This window comes from Anomalospiza imberbis, chromosome 5, assembly GCF_031753505.1.
Source record: "Anomalospiza imberbis isolate Cuckoo-Finch-1a 21T00152 chromosome 5, ASM3175350v1, whole genome shotgun sequence".
Lineage (NCBI taxonomy): Eukaryota > Metazoa > Chordata > Aves > Passeriformes > Viduidae > Anomalospiza > Anomalospiza imberbis.
Genome location: NC_089685.1, coordinates 36,438,875 through 36,457,265, shown reverse-complemented (window position 1 = coordinate 36,457,265; position 18,391 = coordinate 36,438,875). Strand labels below are relative to the sequence as shown.

Genomic DNA, 18,391 nt, shown 5'->3' with positions numbered 1-18,391 from the left:
ATTACAGGAAAACATTGTGGAAGATTTGCAGTAAAAAGTACTTTTCTTACCTGAACCTTGAGAGAGACCAAAAATAAAAATCAGTATCAGCTTATAATGTTTATGATGGGAGTAAATAATTTTGGTATAAAAACTATTTAACTGTTTTAGCCTAAGAAATAGCTCTATGAGTCTTAAAATACACGTGAAGAAAATTTGTAAAATACAATTTTGTTATGCATATATATGACAAAATTCTTACAGTCAGTGAGAGTGGAGCATGTAATGCATAGATGAGCTTACTTTTTGTGGTCAGACGGTTAGTATGAGGAAGAAACTGAATCAGTTATTTTTTTCAAATAATTTGTTTTATATTCTGAAATATGAAAAGATGAGGCTTAAACTAACAGATATGAGCAGACATCACTGGGAATAATTTTTAAATCTCTAAAGTTCAGACTTTTTTATTTATCAAAATGAGTATGGTACTATAAAAAAATACTGCTTTCCTTTTAAGTTTTCTGTTATCCTACAGATGTTACCTGGTTTTGAGGGTTCTGGTTAACATGAATGATCTGGGAAAGCAAAGAACCCATGAGTGGAAACTCCTCTACTCTTGTTTCGGTCAGAAAAAATTAAGTGGTTCAGTAAGCTCTTACCTTTTGTAATGAAAGCAGGATTTTGGTTATAATAGTGAGCAAGCCATCAGAGTTAGTTTCTTTATGAAAAAAACCATAACAGTCTCTTTTCTTGAATGCTTTATAGTTGTATTTTTAGTCTATGAGTGTGGTGGGGAGGAATATTGATTTTTAAAAATCGTTTTAAGTTCTAGCAACACACATGTATTAAATCTCATAATGTGCCTGTGAATAAATTTATTTAAAGCAACATTTTAATCTTATTTCTTTAAAGGCAATTCTGTACCTGCATTAGAGAATATTAAGTGTTGTATTTTCAAGGGCTTATTAAATATTCAGTCATTTTCTTTTTCCATTGTCAAGTATGTCAAGGGCAAACTTTCCGTGTCCTGGAATGTAACTCAAACAAAATGATTCTTAAAAGCTGCTATTAAGTGCTCATGATAGAAAATATACATTACACTGTGAGGGGAGTTGAAAGAGGAGGTGTTGAGATCCAACCCCAGAACAAGTTGTATCCAGACAAGATACAAACTTTTTTTGGGAAAAAACTGAAATATGGTGAGAGATTTTATTCAAAACTTAAATGTGAAGCAAGAAGTAAGGATGACTGTGACTATTAACACTTTGCATTAACCTCTTCACTGAATATAACCTGTCCATTTTGGAACACTAAATAATTGTGTAGAAATAATTGCCTATTTAAGGGCGTGGGATTGAAAGAAGAAACTTATTTTAAATATGAAGTAGGGTCAGTCTGATTTTATGAATATGTATAATACATCTGAGTGCGAGGGTCAATTTCCAGCTCTGCTGTTGCTTTGTTCGGGCTCTGTCTAAGCTGTTGAGCCATAGAATGGCTCAGCAAGACCCTGGCTCCATCCTAGGACAACGACCAGTCCCATGTCTGGGTTTGCTTGGAAAGCAAATGTGTGTGTGTGGGTCAGATGTGAGCCACAGCATCCTCTGACCTTGTGCCTTTTTCTACTGGGAAATCCAGACGTGGCCTATGAGGCAAGACCGTTGTCAGGTCATTTGCAGCCATAATTTTTAGTGACCTTAATTTTTCAAGGCGCTTAAGGAGGTATGTGCAAGGTGAAACATGACTTTGGACTCATAAAAGTTCTGCTAATCTGCTCAATTTGGTGTTCTAGAATTGGTTGTCAATTTTGAAATTGCTTTAAACTCTGAGCTACTCAGTCCCCCATGCAACACTGAATTCAAAGTAAGAACCATAAAATTTTTACTTCCAGCAAGTTGTCTGCAGGCACCTCACATTCTAGATTTATGTGCTTCATTGAAAATTGAGTTATAGATGATTAATCCACTTACTGTAAACATTAGTAGAACTTAGCAACAGAGCTTGGCTGGTTATCCTGTCAACTAGACAAGCTGGGAGATGGAATCTCTACTGTCTGAACTTGTGATGCTGACACACAAGAACAAAATTGGGTGCACACTGCCTTCAAACTGTAAGCAGAGGGAATCAGCAGCCTACTGAGAGCTTTAACTGCTTAATGAGGAATGCTTTACATGTTATGTATTACATACTGAATATTTTTGTAACTTTTCACTGCTCTCTTCTGGCAAAAATGGACTGAACTTTTTATGAATTCAATTTCTGTTAATTTCAGTCTCAAAAATGGTGGTCCCAGAGTGTGTCTACAACCATTCTGTCACTTAGAAAGGTGGTTCCTTCAGAAGGAAAAAAGAAAACCTAAATGAAGAAAGTTAATTTTATCACATCCATTGAAGCAAACAAGAAGAAATTACTTAAAAAAAAAAAAACCAAACCATCCCCTTTGGATATTATTTGAAAATTTTTCTTCAGTTTTTTTTGGAAGACTCTCAAAAAATGTGTTAGGGCTGCAATCTTTGGTTTAAAAAAGGGGGTGAATAAGATGTTTTGCTCTATACCATGACTGAATTTTTCTTGCAACTAGTCAAAACCAAAGTTTTCAGAACTTCTCACAGTAAAAGGTTGCTAATGATTCAAAGAGAAAATTGTCTCTTGGTGTAACCTTTCTGAAATAATGATCAGACTAACTCCTTTTAGATTTTTGTGCTTTATAAAAGAAAATGGAAACAACCAAAAAGTTGTGTGTGTTACCCTGGCTATTGTGGACTGAGAAACTATTGCAGGACTGAGGAATGGGACTTGTTTGGTAACATCCACTAGAGAATCAGAGTTCAAATCTGTACTGTCTTTTTCTGAAATGTGGTGCTTGCCCACATGACAAAAATGGATGTATTTTTAGAGGCTAATTACTTTAGAGAAGCTGGAATTAGGATGAAGGAGAATGAAAGCAGAAAATGGGGATAGCACCTGACTTCATTTCGTTTCTATCATTGCAGTTGTGCATGAAAAAACAAGGAGTTGGCAATTTAAAACCAAATGCGATGAGAGATAAAAGGAATGTGTGTCTTTGCTCAAAATCAGTGATGGCATGGATATGCATGGCAAAATATGTACATTTTATTGTTTTACGTTTCTATGAATGCTTATTGCAGGCTTACCAAGAAATCTGTCACCAGATTGATAGTGTTTTCTTGTCTTTCTTCTAATCTCTGGAACATGACTGTCTTTAGGGTAGATTTTGGGCATGACTGAATGTCTTTTTCTTTTAGGGAGAGTAAAACACTGGATGGAGGTGCACAGCTAAAAATTACAATCTTCCTTGCCAAGTGCAATGTCAATGCAGTGTCAATGTTAAGCAAAACAGTAATAAATAGCTTGTTGGGCAGTTCTACCTGTAGTTACTCTCTTGGTATTTGGCATTTTTAGAAGGTTTCTGAACCTGAATGGACTCTGAAATACAGCCTAGAAAACAGTAGTAATTATTTACATACTGTTGGGTTCACTGCACTGTTGAATTCACAGTTAACCCTTGTCATATCTGAGTTGTTGGTAAATTATTTTGTTTTTGGTAAATTTTACTTTGGTTAGGCTGAATATAGTTTTCTTTTATTTTCAGACAAAAAAAAAAAATCACAGTTGTCTGAAATCACCAGTGTTGCTGTTGAAGAGGTTGCCCAATATTTTATCTGTCAAAAGTTCCCTCCCAAATTAAAAACTACAGTGCTGACTTCGCTTCAGTGACTCAGCCTCCAAAGATTTGTTTGCTTTTTCCATCCTTGACTGTGTAGAAGGATTCTGGAGGATGCTCTAGGAGACACCCAAGGGTCATTCTTAGCTCACCAGTGTCTTAGAGTCTGATACATTCTCTATCCCTCTTGTGGAGAAGTTTTGCAAAGATCTGCTGAGATTAATTCACTTAGGTTGTATAAATCTGGTTGTATTTGCTGACTCTAGTTGTCTCGCACAAGACTGAAGCTCTTTTGTGTATGTTGGTGTCAGGTGCTTTGAGCTATGAGCATGCAGCAGTTTTGTAGTTAAGGCAAAGGCAGAAAAGCCTGTTCAGTAAAAATCAGACAGTGTAAGATTGTTTGCTTAGCTTGTGGCTAGAAGTCCAGACTGGATAATAAGTGTTCAGTTCAGTCTCTGAGTCAGTACTTTTTGAAAGGTAACAGATTTAGAGTGTTTGCAATTGTAGGGCATGGTCTAATAACTTTTCTTTCCTTGACTGGGGAAAGGAAGCCATAAATAACCTGCAAATATCTGATATAGGTAGTTATATGGAATTTTTCACAGATCCATCTTGTGAATCTGAATGTAATAAATTTGCCAGATCTGCACTGCAAATTTAAGCTTGTTTCCAGAATAAAAGGAATTATCTTTACAGGTTGTGGAGACAATATTTTGTTGTCTCGCAAGTGTTCTGTGTTAGAAAAATACCAGCATTCAGTATTGTACGAGTCCAAATGAGTTCCTGTGGCACATAACACTAAAGATGAATGCTAATACTAAATTAAATCATTGATATCCAAAGTACACAAAATCAGTTTTGCCACAGTGCTGTATCCTAGATTAAAGTGGCTTATGGTTGTTATTTTGTGTGCCTTGCAACTAGATTTTTTCCAATGTCATTCAAGATTTCAGTATGGTAACTAGATACCAGATATTTTTAGCCTGTTTAGACATCTTTTTGCCTCCTTGAGCTCCTAACAATTTTAAAAATCTTTATGTCTCCAGAAGGCTTTTTTACCCCAGGATAATATTGGCTTTAAAATATTTATTAAGATGCAAATTCAAAATAAAAAAATATCGTTATTTATGTACCACACCACTGCTGTCTGAATGTTAGCTAATATGGTTGTAATGTCATTGAAAAGAAGTTGACCATTGTAGCAAAGGAACAACTGATCTCAAAACACCTTTTCATATGGTGTATATTCCTCAGTGTAAAGAAAATCTATCTTCCGCTCGAACTGTTTGGCTCAGTGTTAATTTTTGAGACCCTGTCCTAGATGTTTTCTGTTATTCAATGCTTGACTATGATAGCTGAGTTAAAGATCAGGCAGTATGTGCTTTTTAAGTCCTAAACAATCTTCTGTGATGGCTGTTTCCAGGTCATTTACCTGTATTTTATCAATTCACATGCCCCTACTAGAACTGAATTTGTATTTCCCTTTTTCTTTGGATTGCCCTGAATTTGTAACCTAGTAAGCAAGATTGTAGATCCTAAGACTGTGGCAAAGTTCTGCCACCACAGTGTGTGAGGTTCTGCAAGGTTTACTTTTAGTGCTGCCCTAGAGAATCAGTGATGGGTGACTACAAACATAATAGGCTACACAACCAACTCTACCTGCAACACAGAAGACATTTTCTATCAGTTAATATCCTGTATTTGTACAGGATATTTACCGATCATTGAAAAACATTGAAAATCTAAAAGAAACCCAGAGTATGCATCTGCTCCTAGATCCCTGTGAGATGCTTTACAAACAGGTGTGAATTCTGAATCATAATCTCAAGACCGTTAGGGTCAGCCCACATTTTCCCCTCTGTGAGAGCTGGACCAGTGTAAGTACTGCTGTGGTTGGTGTGTATGGGGACTGCTTGCAAGGAACCTTGACAACTGAATCAAATTCAGACAGTTTAGTACAGATTAAAGAATTCATTGCCACTTTCTTAATGAGTTGCATTTTGTCATGATATCTATTGCCAAGACTTTTCCTGCTCCTGGACTCCTGACTTGTGTGCGAGAGCTGTCTGCTACTCTTCTCTGGCCTAGATGGAAATTTTTATGTGTATGAATTTGTCAGCCATTTGGGGAAGAATGAGTAAAAGTTTTACTATAAATGCAGACATCATTTGTATTAATGTGGAGAGCTGTGTGGTTCTGATGTTTCTTTTATCTCTTTGTGTTTCAGTTCATCGCTTTTGCCTCTTTATTCTTCATCTTAGTTTCAATCACAACCTTCTGCCTGGAAACACATGAGGCTTTCAACACTATTATAAACAAAACTGAGCAGGTCATCAACGGGACAGAAGCTGTGTTACAGTATGAGATTGAGACAGATCCTGCACTGACATACGTGGAAGGAGTCTGCGTGGTATGGTTTACATTTGAATTTTTAGTACGTGTTATTTTTTCTCCCAACAAACTTGAATTCATCAAAAACCTCTTAAATATCATTGACTTTGTGGCCATCCTGCCCTTTTATCTAGAAGTGGGCCTGAGTGGGCTCTCCTCCAAAGCTGCTAAGGACGTGCTTGGTTTCCTCAGGGTGGTAAGGTTTGTCAGGATCCTCCGGATTTTCAAGCTCACCCGGCACTTTGTAGGCCTCAGAGTGCTGGGCCACACTCTGCGAGCCAGCACCAATGAATTTCTGCTGCTGATAATATTCCTGGCACTTGGTGTTTTGATATTTGCCACTATGATCTACTACGCAGAGCGTGTGGGAGCCCAGCCTAATGACCCGTCAGCGAGTGAACACACACAGTTCAAAAACATCCCTATCGGCTTCTGGTGGGCTGTGGTCACCATGACCACCCTGGGATATGGGGATATGTATCCACGGACTTGGTCAGGCATGCTGGTGGGAGCCCTGTGTGCACTGGCAGGAGTGCTCACCATAGCCATGCCTGTGCCTGTGATTGTTAACAATTTTGGGATGTACTACTCCCTGGCCATGGCAAAGCAGAAACTGCCAAGGAAGCGCAAGAAGCACATCCCTCCTGCTCCTCAAGCCAGCTCACCCACCTTCTGCAAGACAGACTTGAATATGGCCTGCAATAGCACACAGGGTGACATCTGCCTGGGCAAGGACAACCAGATGATGGAACACAACAGATCATCAGGTAGGACCCCACTGGAAATGCATGTCCTCTGAAAACACTTTATAGACCAGTATGTTTGGTAGGGGTCAGAAAGCAGCCAGTCTTTCTGCCAGGAGAAGATGTAGCTCCCACCCTTCTCCCCTCCAACATTTGCGTGTCAGTCTCATAGAGGACAAAAATAGGTATAGTGATGTTCCCAAACCTCTATGTAGCTGGTCTATACAGTTTTGCTTGCTCTGTTGAGAATGCTTTCCTGCTGATGATATCAACCTTTTCTTTTGCCTGTTGTTTGTTGCGTTGTATGGATGTTTCTTGTTTTTCTGCATGACTGTGACTATTTGAGCAGCCACCGTGTCCCACCCTGTTGGACTCCATGGTGTTTTGCCTCAGTGTCTGTCTCTTGTGTCAGCTTTGCCTGTGCCACATCGTGGCCTCTTAAGCAAGATCCTACAAAGAAGCAGTCATTTAAAAGGAGCAGGTGCTTTACATCCAAAGCCCAGCACTCAAAGGAAATAGGAAGAAATTTTCTTTCTAGTTTTCTTTCCATTTGGCATTCTGCTTCCCTGGCTAAAAGAATCTCCTTCATCTGTGTTAGATGAGACATTGCATGATATTTACTCTTCATTAAATTACACTAGCATAGCTGATGTAAATCTTGTCAAGAAAAAAGAAAATGACAGCCCTTAGCACCATCATCACTATTACAGTTGATTTTTGTGATTTCTAATTCCTTCGTTCCAAATGATGAATAAGGAGTATTTTGTGCTTTACTCAGTGAAATTGCATATCAAATGACAGCCTCAGTCCCTCCAAGCCACTGCTCCATATTCCAAATCTGTTGCAATTAAAGAGTAAATTTTAACTCTCAGTATAATTAAATAGTTTAGCAGCAAGAATATTTTGTTTCTTAAGTGTATTTATTCTTAAGCCAAACACAATCTGTTTAAAAGCTCACATACCAGTCATGAGACTCCAGCTGTAAAGCTGCTAAAGAATAATAAGAGTAAAACCACTCATGACTGGTGTAACTCAGTAATTGAAATATAGTTTTAAAAAAGAAGAGTCTGGAAAATCTGTCTCTGAACAATATCCTTCTTGGTCTGTTGCTCTGTTACTGAATAGCATTTATATTCAAAGAAGCTTGGTTTCACTCTCTGAGTTACTGTTCACAAATTAACACAGTTTTTTGAGCATCCTAAATGTATTTAAAAGGATGGAAATGCTTGAAAAAACTCAGACTGACAGTAAAATATAGTTAGTTTTTCAGTGCTTTGACTGATACCCAATTTGAGATAGCATCTTCAAATTGTTAAGGATAACAGCTTTTTCATGCCATCAGGTCCTACCAAAGGTATTCTGAATGGAGAAGGCTCAGTGTGATCACTGTGTCTCTCACTAAGAGACACTTTTTTTTTGTGTCTACAGCTTTATTTTCAAGGGGTTATAATCCCTTGTAAAGGGAGACATGCAAGAAGGAGCCATTTTAAAGTGTTATCTTTATTTTCAGTAGTGCCACCGCTCACATCACGCACTGTAGCTTTATTTCTAGTAGAGAATGTTATTAGAGTCACTATGAATCATGTGCAAAACTTCAAGGCTGAAATCTGCCCTTTGCATTCCTAGTTCAGGAAAAAAAAAAACAAACAAAAAAACATGCTCAGGGTTTATATGCAAAGGTAAATGTGGTAAGTACTTACCACAGGTAAAGCTGAAGTTATGTGCTGTACTTAGAAGAGATTTTTTTCTTGAAGTGTGGCCTGAATTTGAAATGGTAGATAATTTTAAGAGTGACAAATCAGGAGAGGTGCAAGTTTTTCCATTTGAAAAAATAGAGACCGAGACAGCATTTAATGTTGGATGCTTATGATGACAAGCAGTGCAAGTGTAATAAATATGGAAATGAAAGCTAAGTGTGTTAATAAAGAGTGTATAGTACCAAACATTGAAAATATAGTCCTTCTGGGTGAGGGCTTGTCTTTAAAACTTTAAACTATATATTCTAAACAAATATGCCTAATATGACCTCTTGTTTAGCAAAAATTATAGCCAAAATAGTAAATAAGTGTTTGAAATATCCAAGGCTGATTTTATTTTGACAAGTTACAGTCCAGAGTAGTTGAACCTTGGTTTGATTATTTCTTAGTTCATGTTAGTTTAATCTAATTTTATACAAATTTTAGAAGAAGAACAGAAAAATCAAAAGATCCTTTATTCTTGAACAAAACTTATATCTTTTGCTATTTTGTACTGATTAATGATGAATTGCAATCTTGTTTTCTTCTAATGATTTACTTTATATCTACTTTTTGAGTGATGGGAATATCTGGCATTCAGCGTAAGCTCTTTGTGATGTCTCATTTCCTCATTCATTATTGTCTGTAAATGGGCATGGTGCTTTAACCAGTGTTATCAGGTGAAGACAGTGCAGGAAGTGAGCAGCCACTCTCACCTGGTGAAAGGCTCCCTCCCATCAGACGTTCTAGTACAAGAGACAAAAACAGAAGAGGGGGAACATGTTTCCTACTGACAACAGGTGATTACACGTGTGCTACTGATGGAGGGATCAGGAAAGGTATGGACTTCTTTCATTAGATCATAAAAGGTTACTCAGCAATGTGCTTGTGAAAAAAAATCTTAGAGTAAAATGATGTGCACAATGCTCTAAGAGGAAAGACTGTACTCACAATGTATCTTTTTTTCTTTACTCCTAGTCATTCTTTTCCTTTTAGAAACACTCATCCCCTTTAGTCTTCAAAAAATGTGCTTGATGTTGGACCCTCATTTCATTTGTGTCTTCATTTGTCTGTAATCTCTAGTGGAAAAGCCTGCAATTCAGACCTTGCTCATTCAGCCACTCATCACTCAATATAACTTGTCATTCTAAAAGACGAATTAATCATATTATAACTTAGTAAAATTTACAGCTGAATACACTTCAAAGATTGACATGTCAGAAGTAAGCAACATTTCTGAACACAAAAAAGCATATACTGAGATGCTATTTAAATTTCTTTCAAGCAAAATTTTGAGCTTATAATGACAAAAAATGTTTTTCTTCCTTGGCAATAAATACACCACTGATACTAAAAGATTACTGTCTACCCCAGCCATAATTCAGCTATGCAGTAAAACAATGCTTGACCTTGCAAGGTGTTAAAAATGTCTTTCTAGTTATTTAGCCTCTTCAAATCTGATTACTTGCTGCTCAGTAGGATGGGAGCGCCCAGGTGGAGTTTGCAAAACTGTTTCGTGCTTGCGTCTCCCACATGACTGATTGTTTCTGCCCCAACAGACCACATCTGGCTGTGGCTGCAAACCAAACATCAGGACATAGCCTTAAGACCAGTTTGCCAGTGGTAGTCTTCCCATTTCCTTAGATAGGAGATGCTTTTGTTTCTCGGCAAATTATATTCCTCTAACTTTGTATCATTCAGACAGATTTTGCTTTCCAGAGTGCTGAAGTGTAGTTGTTCACCTCAGAGTTCATCTGAAGTAGCTGTGTGGCACTGGACAAATATTTTTGCCTGAGATTTTTCTGGCTTTTTTTTTTTTTAACTTGCTTGGTGTATAGCAAACATAGCTGTCCCAGCCAGCCATATATCTAAAGGAATTCTCTTGGGTTGTTCTGCAAATGCTCTTTTTACACTTCAAAGCATAAGCTCAGGAGTTAAACCTGTGAAGGCAGATATGCAACCAGTTCCATGTGTATGGCATTTGCAGAGTATGACTTTCTCTGCTCGGGCTTTTTACGTACTCCTGTATATAATGTTTAGCTTAAATGAAAAATCATTGCAAGCATATTTTTGCACAAATTTACTACATTTTCCACTGAGTATATATTTCACTGTCTTCTCAACAACTAGGATTATTTAAAATACCTCTAATGCTAAGAATCTTTGAGGAGGTCGAGAACACCTGGATAAGGTAGAGTACCATGGCATCTTGCATGATCAGCTTTTTGACTTCACTCAGAAAGTTAGGGTGGTAACCATGACTAGAGCAGATCAGAAATAATAAAATAAGTTACCCATCACCTACTAAAGACATATTTTTAACATTAAGACCTATTTTGTCCTTGAACATTTTGATTTGTAAAATCAAAAATTTAGATTTAAAAGAAAATGGTTTTGTAGTTTTTACTAGAAAACTGGGGCTTGAGTTCAGAATTGACAGTTTTTTGATGAGAAATGTGCTCTTTCCCCGGCTCTGATGATAATCTTCGCTGAGGCTGAAATGTTTTAGTCACTGACTTTGGACTGTATTTTATACAGAGTAGGGAAGTTAGCCCATAAGCAGAAAATATCTTCAAATAATATACAAATGGGTTTGAATGCTTGAATGTCATTCACACATCAAGTCTGCTACTTTTACGTTTTATTTTTACCCTTTCTTTTTTTCCTTCTTTTGGTACATTTTTCTTGTTTGGTTTGTTCCTTGGTTGATTCTTGGTTGTTCAATTATAATTTATTCTGAGCTTTTTGGCATCTCCATCTCCAAGATGATTCTGATTCAGAGCTGATCCACTAAAATACCTGAAAAGTACTGATTTTGGATCATGTATCTCTCGCTATTCATCTTGTGTATCTGGTTTTCATTTTTAGGAATTTCTACTTTATTTATAATCTTTACCATCTTCCTCTACCATTTCTTTCCTTTTATCATTAGAAGAGTAGCAAGAAAATAATCTTAAAAACTACTTTCCTAGTTTCTATGTAAAAAAGCTACCTGATTATTTTGATTTTGCTTTAATAAGCTTTATGTTTACAGGGAGTTTAAATATATACACTAGCATTGTGCTTCTCTTTGTTTTTCTTTTCAAACATAATTCTTTCTAGTCTGTGTAAATACTGACAGAAACTCAGAAACTGGAGGCTGTTTCAGAAATGTATCAGAATTCTGTGTAGTACCACAGTCTAGTCTGCCCTTGCCATCTGGAGAGAACATTGCACAGAGTTTTAGCAGACATGAGGTTATACATTAGCTTTAAGTATGGTTTTACAGTATGCAGGTTTCAGTGGGTAAGAAATACATTATTTGTTGTAAGGGGAGAGCCTAAGATATGATTTTTTCTAAAGATGCCATTAACTGTCTGTTACCTGGAAATCTGGTATTTGAGCCAGTAACCACTTCAATCAGAAAAAACAACAAAAAAAAAAAAGAATGCTGACATTCCATGTGGTGTTTAGCTTTACTGTCATTGGTATTTTAAGGTTTCTGTGGGAAAAGTCTTATTATTTCCCTATAAGCAATTTAGATCTGAATATCTTAACCTGACTAATGCTTAAATGCATACTTGTCTTCAAGGAAATAAGTAGTACTGCTGAAATCAGTGAGACTTCTCATGCTTGCACTGAAGCATTTACCCACGTACTTCAGGCGCAAGGTCTTGCCTGGCTTAATATATTTTGTATTTCCTTGCTGATATCTTCAGGCCAACGAGCAGATCTGTTTCCTAACAAATGGGGTTATTCAGCAGCTGCTGAAAATATTTGAATATGAAGATAGTGATGCAGTGAATAGCAGTGTTTTTCACTGGTTTACAGCATAGCCTACAAAGTGAAAACAATCCACAGTAGCAAAAAATAGGTAACTAGAGCTCACAGTGTATGTGAACAGAAATATCTGCAAGTGCAATGTTCCCTTCAAATTGTGAAGCATTATGTGGTTGCCTCATTTAATGATTAAAAATTTACTACTTGCTTATGTGGATTAATACCATTGATTTTATTCAAATCATCTGGAAAAGAAGCACAAATTCAATGCTTTAAGCTTGCCATTCAGGAGGCATTTACAAATACGTCAAACTCTGCTGTCTTATTAGACTTCAAAATTAGAAGCAAAGCCTAAGGGTTAATATTTTTGAAGATAAAGCTTCTTATATTATCATTCAGTCCTCTGCAAAACTCATTTACACATACTGTATAAAGTTTATCTGGTTTCTGGTTTATTTATTTTAAAGAAAAAAATTGTACTTTTTTAGGAATTGAATTTAGCAGAGATTATGTAATTCTGACAGTTTCTGTAGTCTGTCTTAATGGGTTTTTGATTATGCTTAGCCAGATAGCTCAGTCACCCTGGTGGGATCCCTTATCTTGCTCTCTGTGCAGCCCTGCTGAAGCCCACAGTGTGATAGTAAGTGCAAGATGGGATGTGGAAGAGCAGGTCAGACCTCTTTTGTGGTGGTCTGTTTAATTTTTTGGGGAAAAAGTGGATGCATTAATTTATAAATAATTTTATTTATTAGTATCTTTTGGTAGTAATGTGTCTCAGCACTGAGTTCTTTTGCAGGCAGATTCCCTCTGAGTCCCTGATAGCTCCCTGGATTACATTACATTGTACTGTTTGTCTTTGTCTATTTTTTGGCTGAATTCAACTGATGTCTGTGCATTTTCTCATACAAGGCTATGAAAAATCTCGAAGCTTAAACAACATAGCTGGCTTGACAGGCAATGCTCTGCGACTGTCTCCAGTAACATCACCCTACAGCTCACCTTGTCCTCTAAGGCGCTCTCGGTCTCCCATCCCTTCCATCTTGTAAACCAGATGGCATCAATCGGCTACATAGTATTACATAAAATACTATTTACCACATATTGGAAATAAATGTAGCATTGAGCATAGGCTCCACAAATATGGTCTAACTCCTGCGTGATACAACTGCCAGTAGTAAGAAAAGCCACTTGGGTACCTGAAGATTTTTGTCTTGGCTTTTAAAGATACTTCAGGTAGCATTTCTTCTTTTATCTACTATATTGTCCTGCTTTCCTGTGGCAATAAAAGGACAGTTAGTGGATGCTGTTGTCCATATAAGTAAGCATATTTTCAGGGAGATTTACTTTAATAATGTGCTTCCAAGTATTTATCAGTCACTCCATTGAACCTCCATTTCTTGTGACTCTAATCCATTCTGAAGATGTCTGCTCTGAAGGGCCTGCTCATTTGCATGGACCATCCTGTCTCCATCACCTGACAAGCAGTGTTGCGGATCGTGGAGACCACAGAGGGCTCTGGATGTGTGTTCTCACATTGTTACCATCCTGCTGAAATGAAAGCACTGATAAACTGGTCTGCATGTGGGATTGTTTTTCTGTGTTTAACCTTTTCCTTTATTTTTTAACTATCTACTTGTTGATAAACGACTTTATTTTGCGATTAACTTATTTTGGTACTGGATTGCTGTATCAGAGTTCTGAATGTCTCCGGTTGTTTGCACACAGATAACTGCAAAGAGGTTGTCATTACTGGTTACACGCAAGCAGAAGCCAGATCTCTTTCTTAATGGCTTGGGGAAGGCACAAAACATGCAAGAAAGGTAAATGCCATCCAGACTTGCAATTTTAAGCTAGCAAGTGCTGCTTGGTACTGTAGTATTTTCTCTACTCCAGGGTTCTTCAACATTTTCAGAAGCTGAGTACCAAGTAAAATTGAAACAATTATTGGGGGCTTTTTTTTTACCATTGAAAGAGGGTAGTAGTTCTCAAGTTGGGTTTTTGACCAGCCTTATACCTCTGGCTAGTGGGCTTCAAAAATTTCTTCAGTCAATGTTTTTTGAGATGCTTTGTCCTATATGTTGTTTGTCTGTCTGTTTTGCAACCTGTCTCCTTGTATTCTCCATCTGTCTCCATAAAGCACAGAGATATTGTTAAAATGCCCCCCTTTTTTAAGCTGAACTAGGAACATTTTTTCTCCTTTTCTCTTTTTTTCATATGAATTGTACATCCTTAGATAGATAGAAATATACATATTTTTCAAGTGCAGTTAGTATTGTCTAGACTAACTCCTGTGCACTCCTAAGATTTTTCCAGCAGCTTTTCAGCACTGACCGGTTGCCTATTGCATCAATCTTCCTCCTAGCAACCAGCATTCATTACAATTTTGAAACTATATCTCCTCTAGTGGCTTCTTCATTCAATACTAATCTCTGTTTATGCAACAGGACAAATGCAATGGCAAATTTAAGGTTCTGGGCTGGTGAGGAAAAATTACCCTTAAACTGTAGAGTTTTAGAGCTACATGGGGAAGACCATAATGACTGAAATCTTAAGTGATCCTTGAAATTGTTGAATAATACCTGACTGTCATGTTTTACTTTTTTGTTAGGAAAAGAAATTAAATTTATTGTTGACCATGTAACATGTTCTTCTGTATATAGCTAAGCCCAACAGCATGACCTGCATGTCAGAATTCTTGTACAATAATGTATTTATCAAAGTATACATTTCTGATATTTAGAGATGTACATTGATTTACTTTTGGTAAAATATTGTCAATAGAGAGATAATTGCAAACAGCTTTTAGCAAATGAATTAATATAATATCTGGTGCTGCTGTTATATTAACTACAGTGTTGTACAGAATTTATCATGGATTTTTGACTGCTGAAAAAGGGACAATGGAATTTAGCCATACCAAGGACTGTACTGGAAAGAGACTGCTGCTGCTGAATGGGCCCTGATAAACGACTCACACCTTGAGGAGGTCACTGAGACTTTGCGTGCGAAGCAGAGCTTGTTAAAGAAGATGAGAGACCACTCATAATTACTGCTGCCAGAGGAAGGGGTGACTAGTCACTGTTGATGAGTCAGTGTAAATAAAACGTGTGTGCATGGAAAAATCAGTTTTTATCTATATCAAGGAAAGCTGAATTCATGTCATAATTGCTAAGGCTCCATGCAAAGACCCCCACCCCTGTGTTTATTATTCCTGGTTCCTGCAGTAAGCTGTGCTGTGGATCATACAAAGACACACGCTTAATAATGATAGTGATGTAAACTACATCTGTCTTGACTTCTGTCATACTAATGGCATATATTGCAAAAGTCACAAATTTGAACAGAGTAGGTTTGCATAAATTCTTGCTTTCTCAGTTTGCCATGACCTAAATTGTTATGAATTGTAGTGTACCTGCCAAGTCCTAAGTTTACTTTTCACTTTGATAACAAAAAATGTGACTGCAGACAAACATCACTGACTTTGTTCACAGCACACAGTCTTCTTTCATTGTTACCTCAAACTATAAGTATTATCAGAAATAAAATTCTGGCAGCAAGAATATTTTGTGGGTTTTTTTTTTAATTCAAAGTGTTGCAAACCCAACATCAATAAGTATAAAAATTGTATTAAAATTATATTCTACAAATGTATATTTTACAGAAAATATATATTCTTTGATAAGTTATTTTATGTGATTTTTGTGGTAAATGGATCTAGTCTACTCTATGTTTATGAGACATTGTAGTGCTATGATGTGATAATTATGTTCTCTCCATCCTATTCAGTGGGAAATTCTCCAGAATCTGTTTTGTCACCCTGGTGTCCCGATTGTAGGGACCTGTCCCAGTTGTGAAACTCTGTATTGTGGAACTTCTGTGAACATGTCAAGGTGCATGCACAATCCTGGTGGAAACCAGTGGAAATGTAATACCTGAATTGGAGAATAAAAGGCAAAAGACCTGGGGAGGAATTTGGAACATATCTTCTGAACTGGCTCATGAGCTTTCTTTAGCTGTATCGGTCCCCTGCCTGCTACTGGCCATCCCAGTTCTCAAATCAGCCTCCTGGAATGCCTGATGAGCTAATTCAAAAGCTAACATGAGCTGGCTTCTGCAGCAATTGAAAATTTATCAGCTTGTTAATGACCCTCTGCTTCATGTGGAAGTTTCTGTCAGGCTGGGTATTTTAAATCTGATGGGAGTTTTGTTGCATCCTGCAGTGAAGTCAAACCTAAAAAAGGAGGTAATAAATGGTTGCTTAATGCTTCTAATATACTGTATTTGTGGCAACCAGAAATCCCCAAATACACAAGCAGATTGAAAGCAGCGAGGTAGCTAGTACAGTATTACAAATGATCTGAGAGGCTGTAACACAGTATTTTGGCATATGTGCTGTAATGTAAGAAAGGTTCCTGAAAACAAGATCAGAAAACAGGTGTTCAATTTTAGAAAATGTGTTATAACGTTATGTCAGGAAAGCTCACTGCGCTGTTTGCCCAAGGGTTAAGAGTTGCCTGTACTGTGATTGTGAGCTGTATCCAAGGGAAGAAGAGGTGTAGTGGTCAGCCAGCACAAGGCTCACAGCCAGCCCCAGTCTCCTGGGGTGATGTCTGCCCCAAACACCTAGAGAGAGGTGCCTGGCATTCCTCAATGAAACACAGGGACAGTGATGATCTCCAGAGGGGATGCAGACAAGGGGGTGAATTTGTTGGTCAAGATTGTAGAAAACACTGATGGCCAAATGGTGTCTGACATCTGCTGCTATCTTTGGATGGTAAGGAGCCTGGATGGATGTCCACCAACACAGGACCTTGAGTCCAGAATATCCTGGACTCGGTATCATTTTTCTACTAGAGAACCAAGCCCATGTTTAAATGCTTTCTTTTAAAACACACATGGAGGACAAGCTGATGGTGAGTCTGGTAACTGTTCATGTGTTTTGAAACTACAAGCCAATTCTGACTATTCTAAGAGGAAAAAGGTGACTTAACCACCAGCCCCTTCCTGTTCCTCACCTGTTTCTGGGCCCAGAAAGGAGTGAAAGGACATTTTTATGAGAGGTGGGATACCAAGGTTTAACTTTCTCAGGCTGAGGAAGGCTTTGAACCTAAACCTCAATCTTCAGGGTACTGCAGTGTCTCAGATAAAATGTAAAGATTGGGCTGCACATTCTCATTCACTTCCGTTTTTGGCCATCTTTTAAAGGAAAGTAGATGAATGATGTGAAGCCAAATTTCACCAGGAGAGAGGAGTTTTGGTGGAAGCAGGAAGATGCTCTGTGGGTGTTCAGGGGATCAAATACCCACCAAAGGGTGCTTGTGGCCATCTCTGGGCTTGACTCAGGAGTCTAAAAACTTATTCAATCCTTGTTTAAGTATTAATTAAGGGTTAGAAGTCAAAACTAGAAAGCAAGCTGTGAATTTAAAAGCAATGCATCTGCTAAGACAATTTAGGAGAAGCTGTTACTCATTCGCCTTTTAAAATTGTGAAGTCAAGATGTCAAAAGTGGGCATCCTTTTGAAAGATGAGCTAATACAACAGCAGGGTTTGTGCAGAGATCAAAAGCTGTGATGTATTTTGGAGATGAGCAGATTATGGGGTGTTTGGACTTTGAAGGCATTTATTGTTCTTATGAGGCCTCGTTCAGCACTGAGAAAATGTTATTCCAGCAAATTTTGAGACTTTGCATTATGAATTTTTATAGGTGTGTACTGCAAACTGGTGCCAGAATTGCTAAGAAGCATGCAGCTAATGATAATTAATATAGTCCTGTATAATGTGGCTTTCTCATGTGTGAAAAAATTAGTTTTCATAAAAGTTCTCTTACAAAAGGTGTGGATTAAATTAAAGCTTCTAAAAGACAGGGAAGTTTAAGAAATCTCTTCAGATGGTTAACTGAAAAGTATAGGGGAGAGGGATCAATGAGCGAACTTGCCAGCATAGCTATGTGAAATATCAATTTTAAAAGTCATGAATGAATTAACTATATGAAAGAGAGCATTTTATCATCTGAAAAAACCGTACAGAAGTCAGATAAAGGAAATTAGAATGGAAAACTACAATTATAAAGAGAAAATTAATTTATTAATATGCTGTAT

General features: G+C 37.4%; 2 protein-coding genes across 11 annotated transcripts in view; both read left to right on the top strand.

Moving 5' to 3' along the window:
* KCNC2 (potassium voltage-gated channel subfamily C member 2) overlaps positions 1-16,275 on the top strand; it is a 101,328-nt gene extending 85,053 nt beyond the window's left edge. For 4 of the 10 annotated variants that reach the window (XM_068190240.1, XM_068190238.1, XM_068190241.1 and 1 more), the window contains exons 3-5: positions 5,892-6,822; positions 9,206-9,373; positions 13,203-16,275. In XM_068190240.1, the coding sequence (XP_068046341.1) occupies positions 5,892-6,822; positions 9,206-9,373; positions 13,203-13,339 (1,236 nt within the window). In that variant the 3' untranslated portion in view covers positions 13,340-16,275. Of the gene's footprint in view, positions 1-5,891; positions 6,823-7,147; positions 8,433-9,205; positions 9,374-13,202 lie in introns of those variants that run through there. The other 6 variants (XM_068190244.1, XM_068190243.1, XM_068190247.1 and 3 more) reach the window with 6 other exon arrangements.
* Positions 1-18,391, top strand: part of CAPS2 (calcyphosine 2) — a 170,344-nt gene that overhangs the window by 129,448 nt on the left and 22,505 nt on the right. The gene's annotated exons all lie outside the window — the stretch shown is intronic.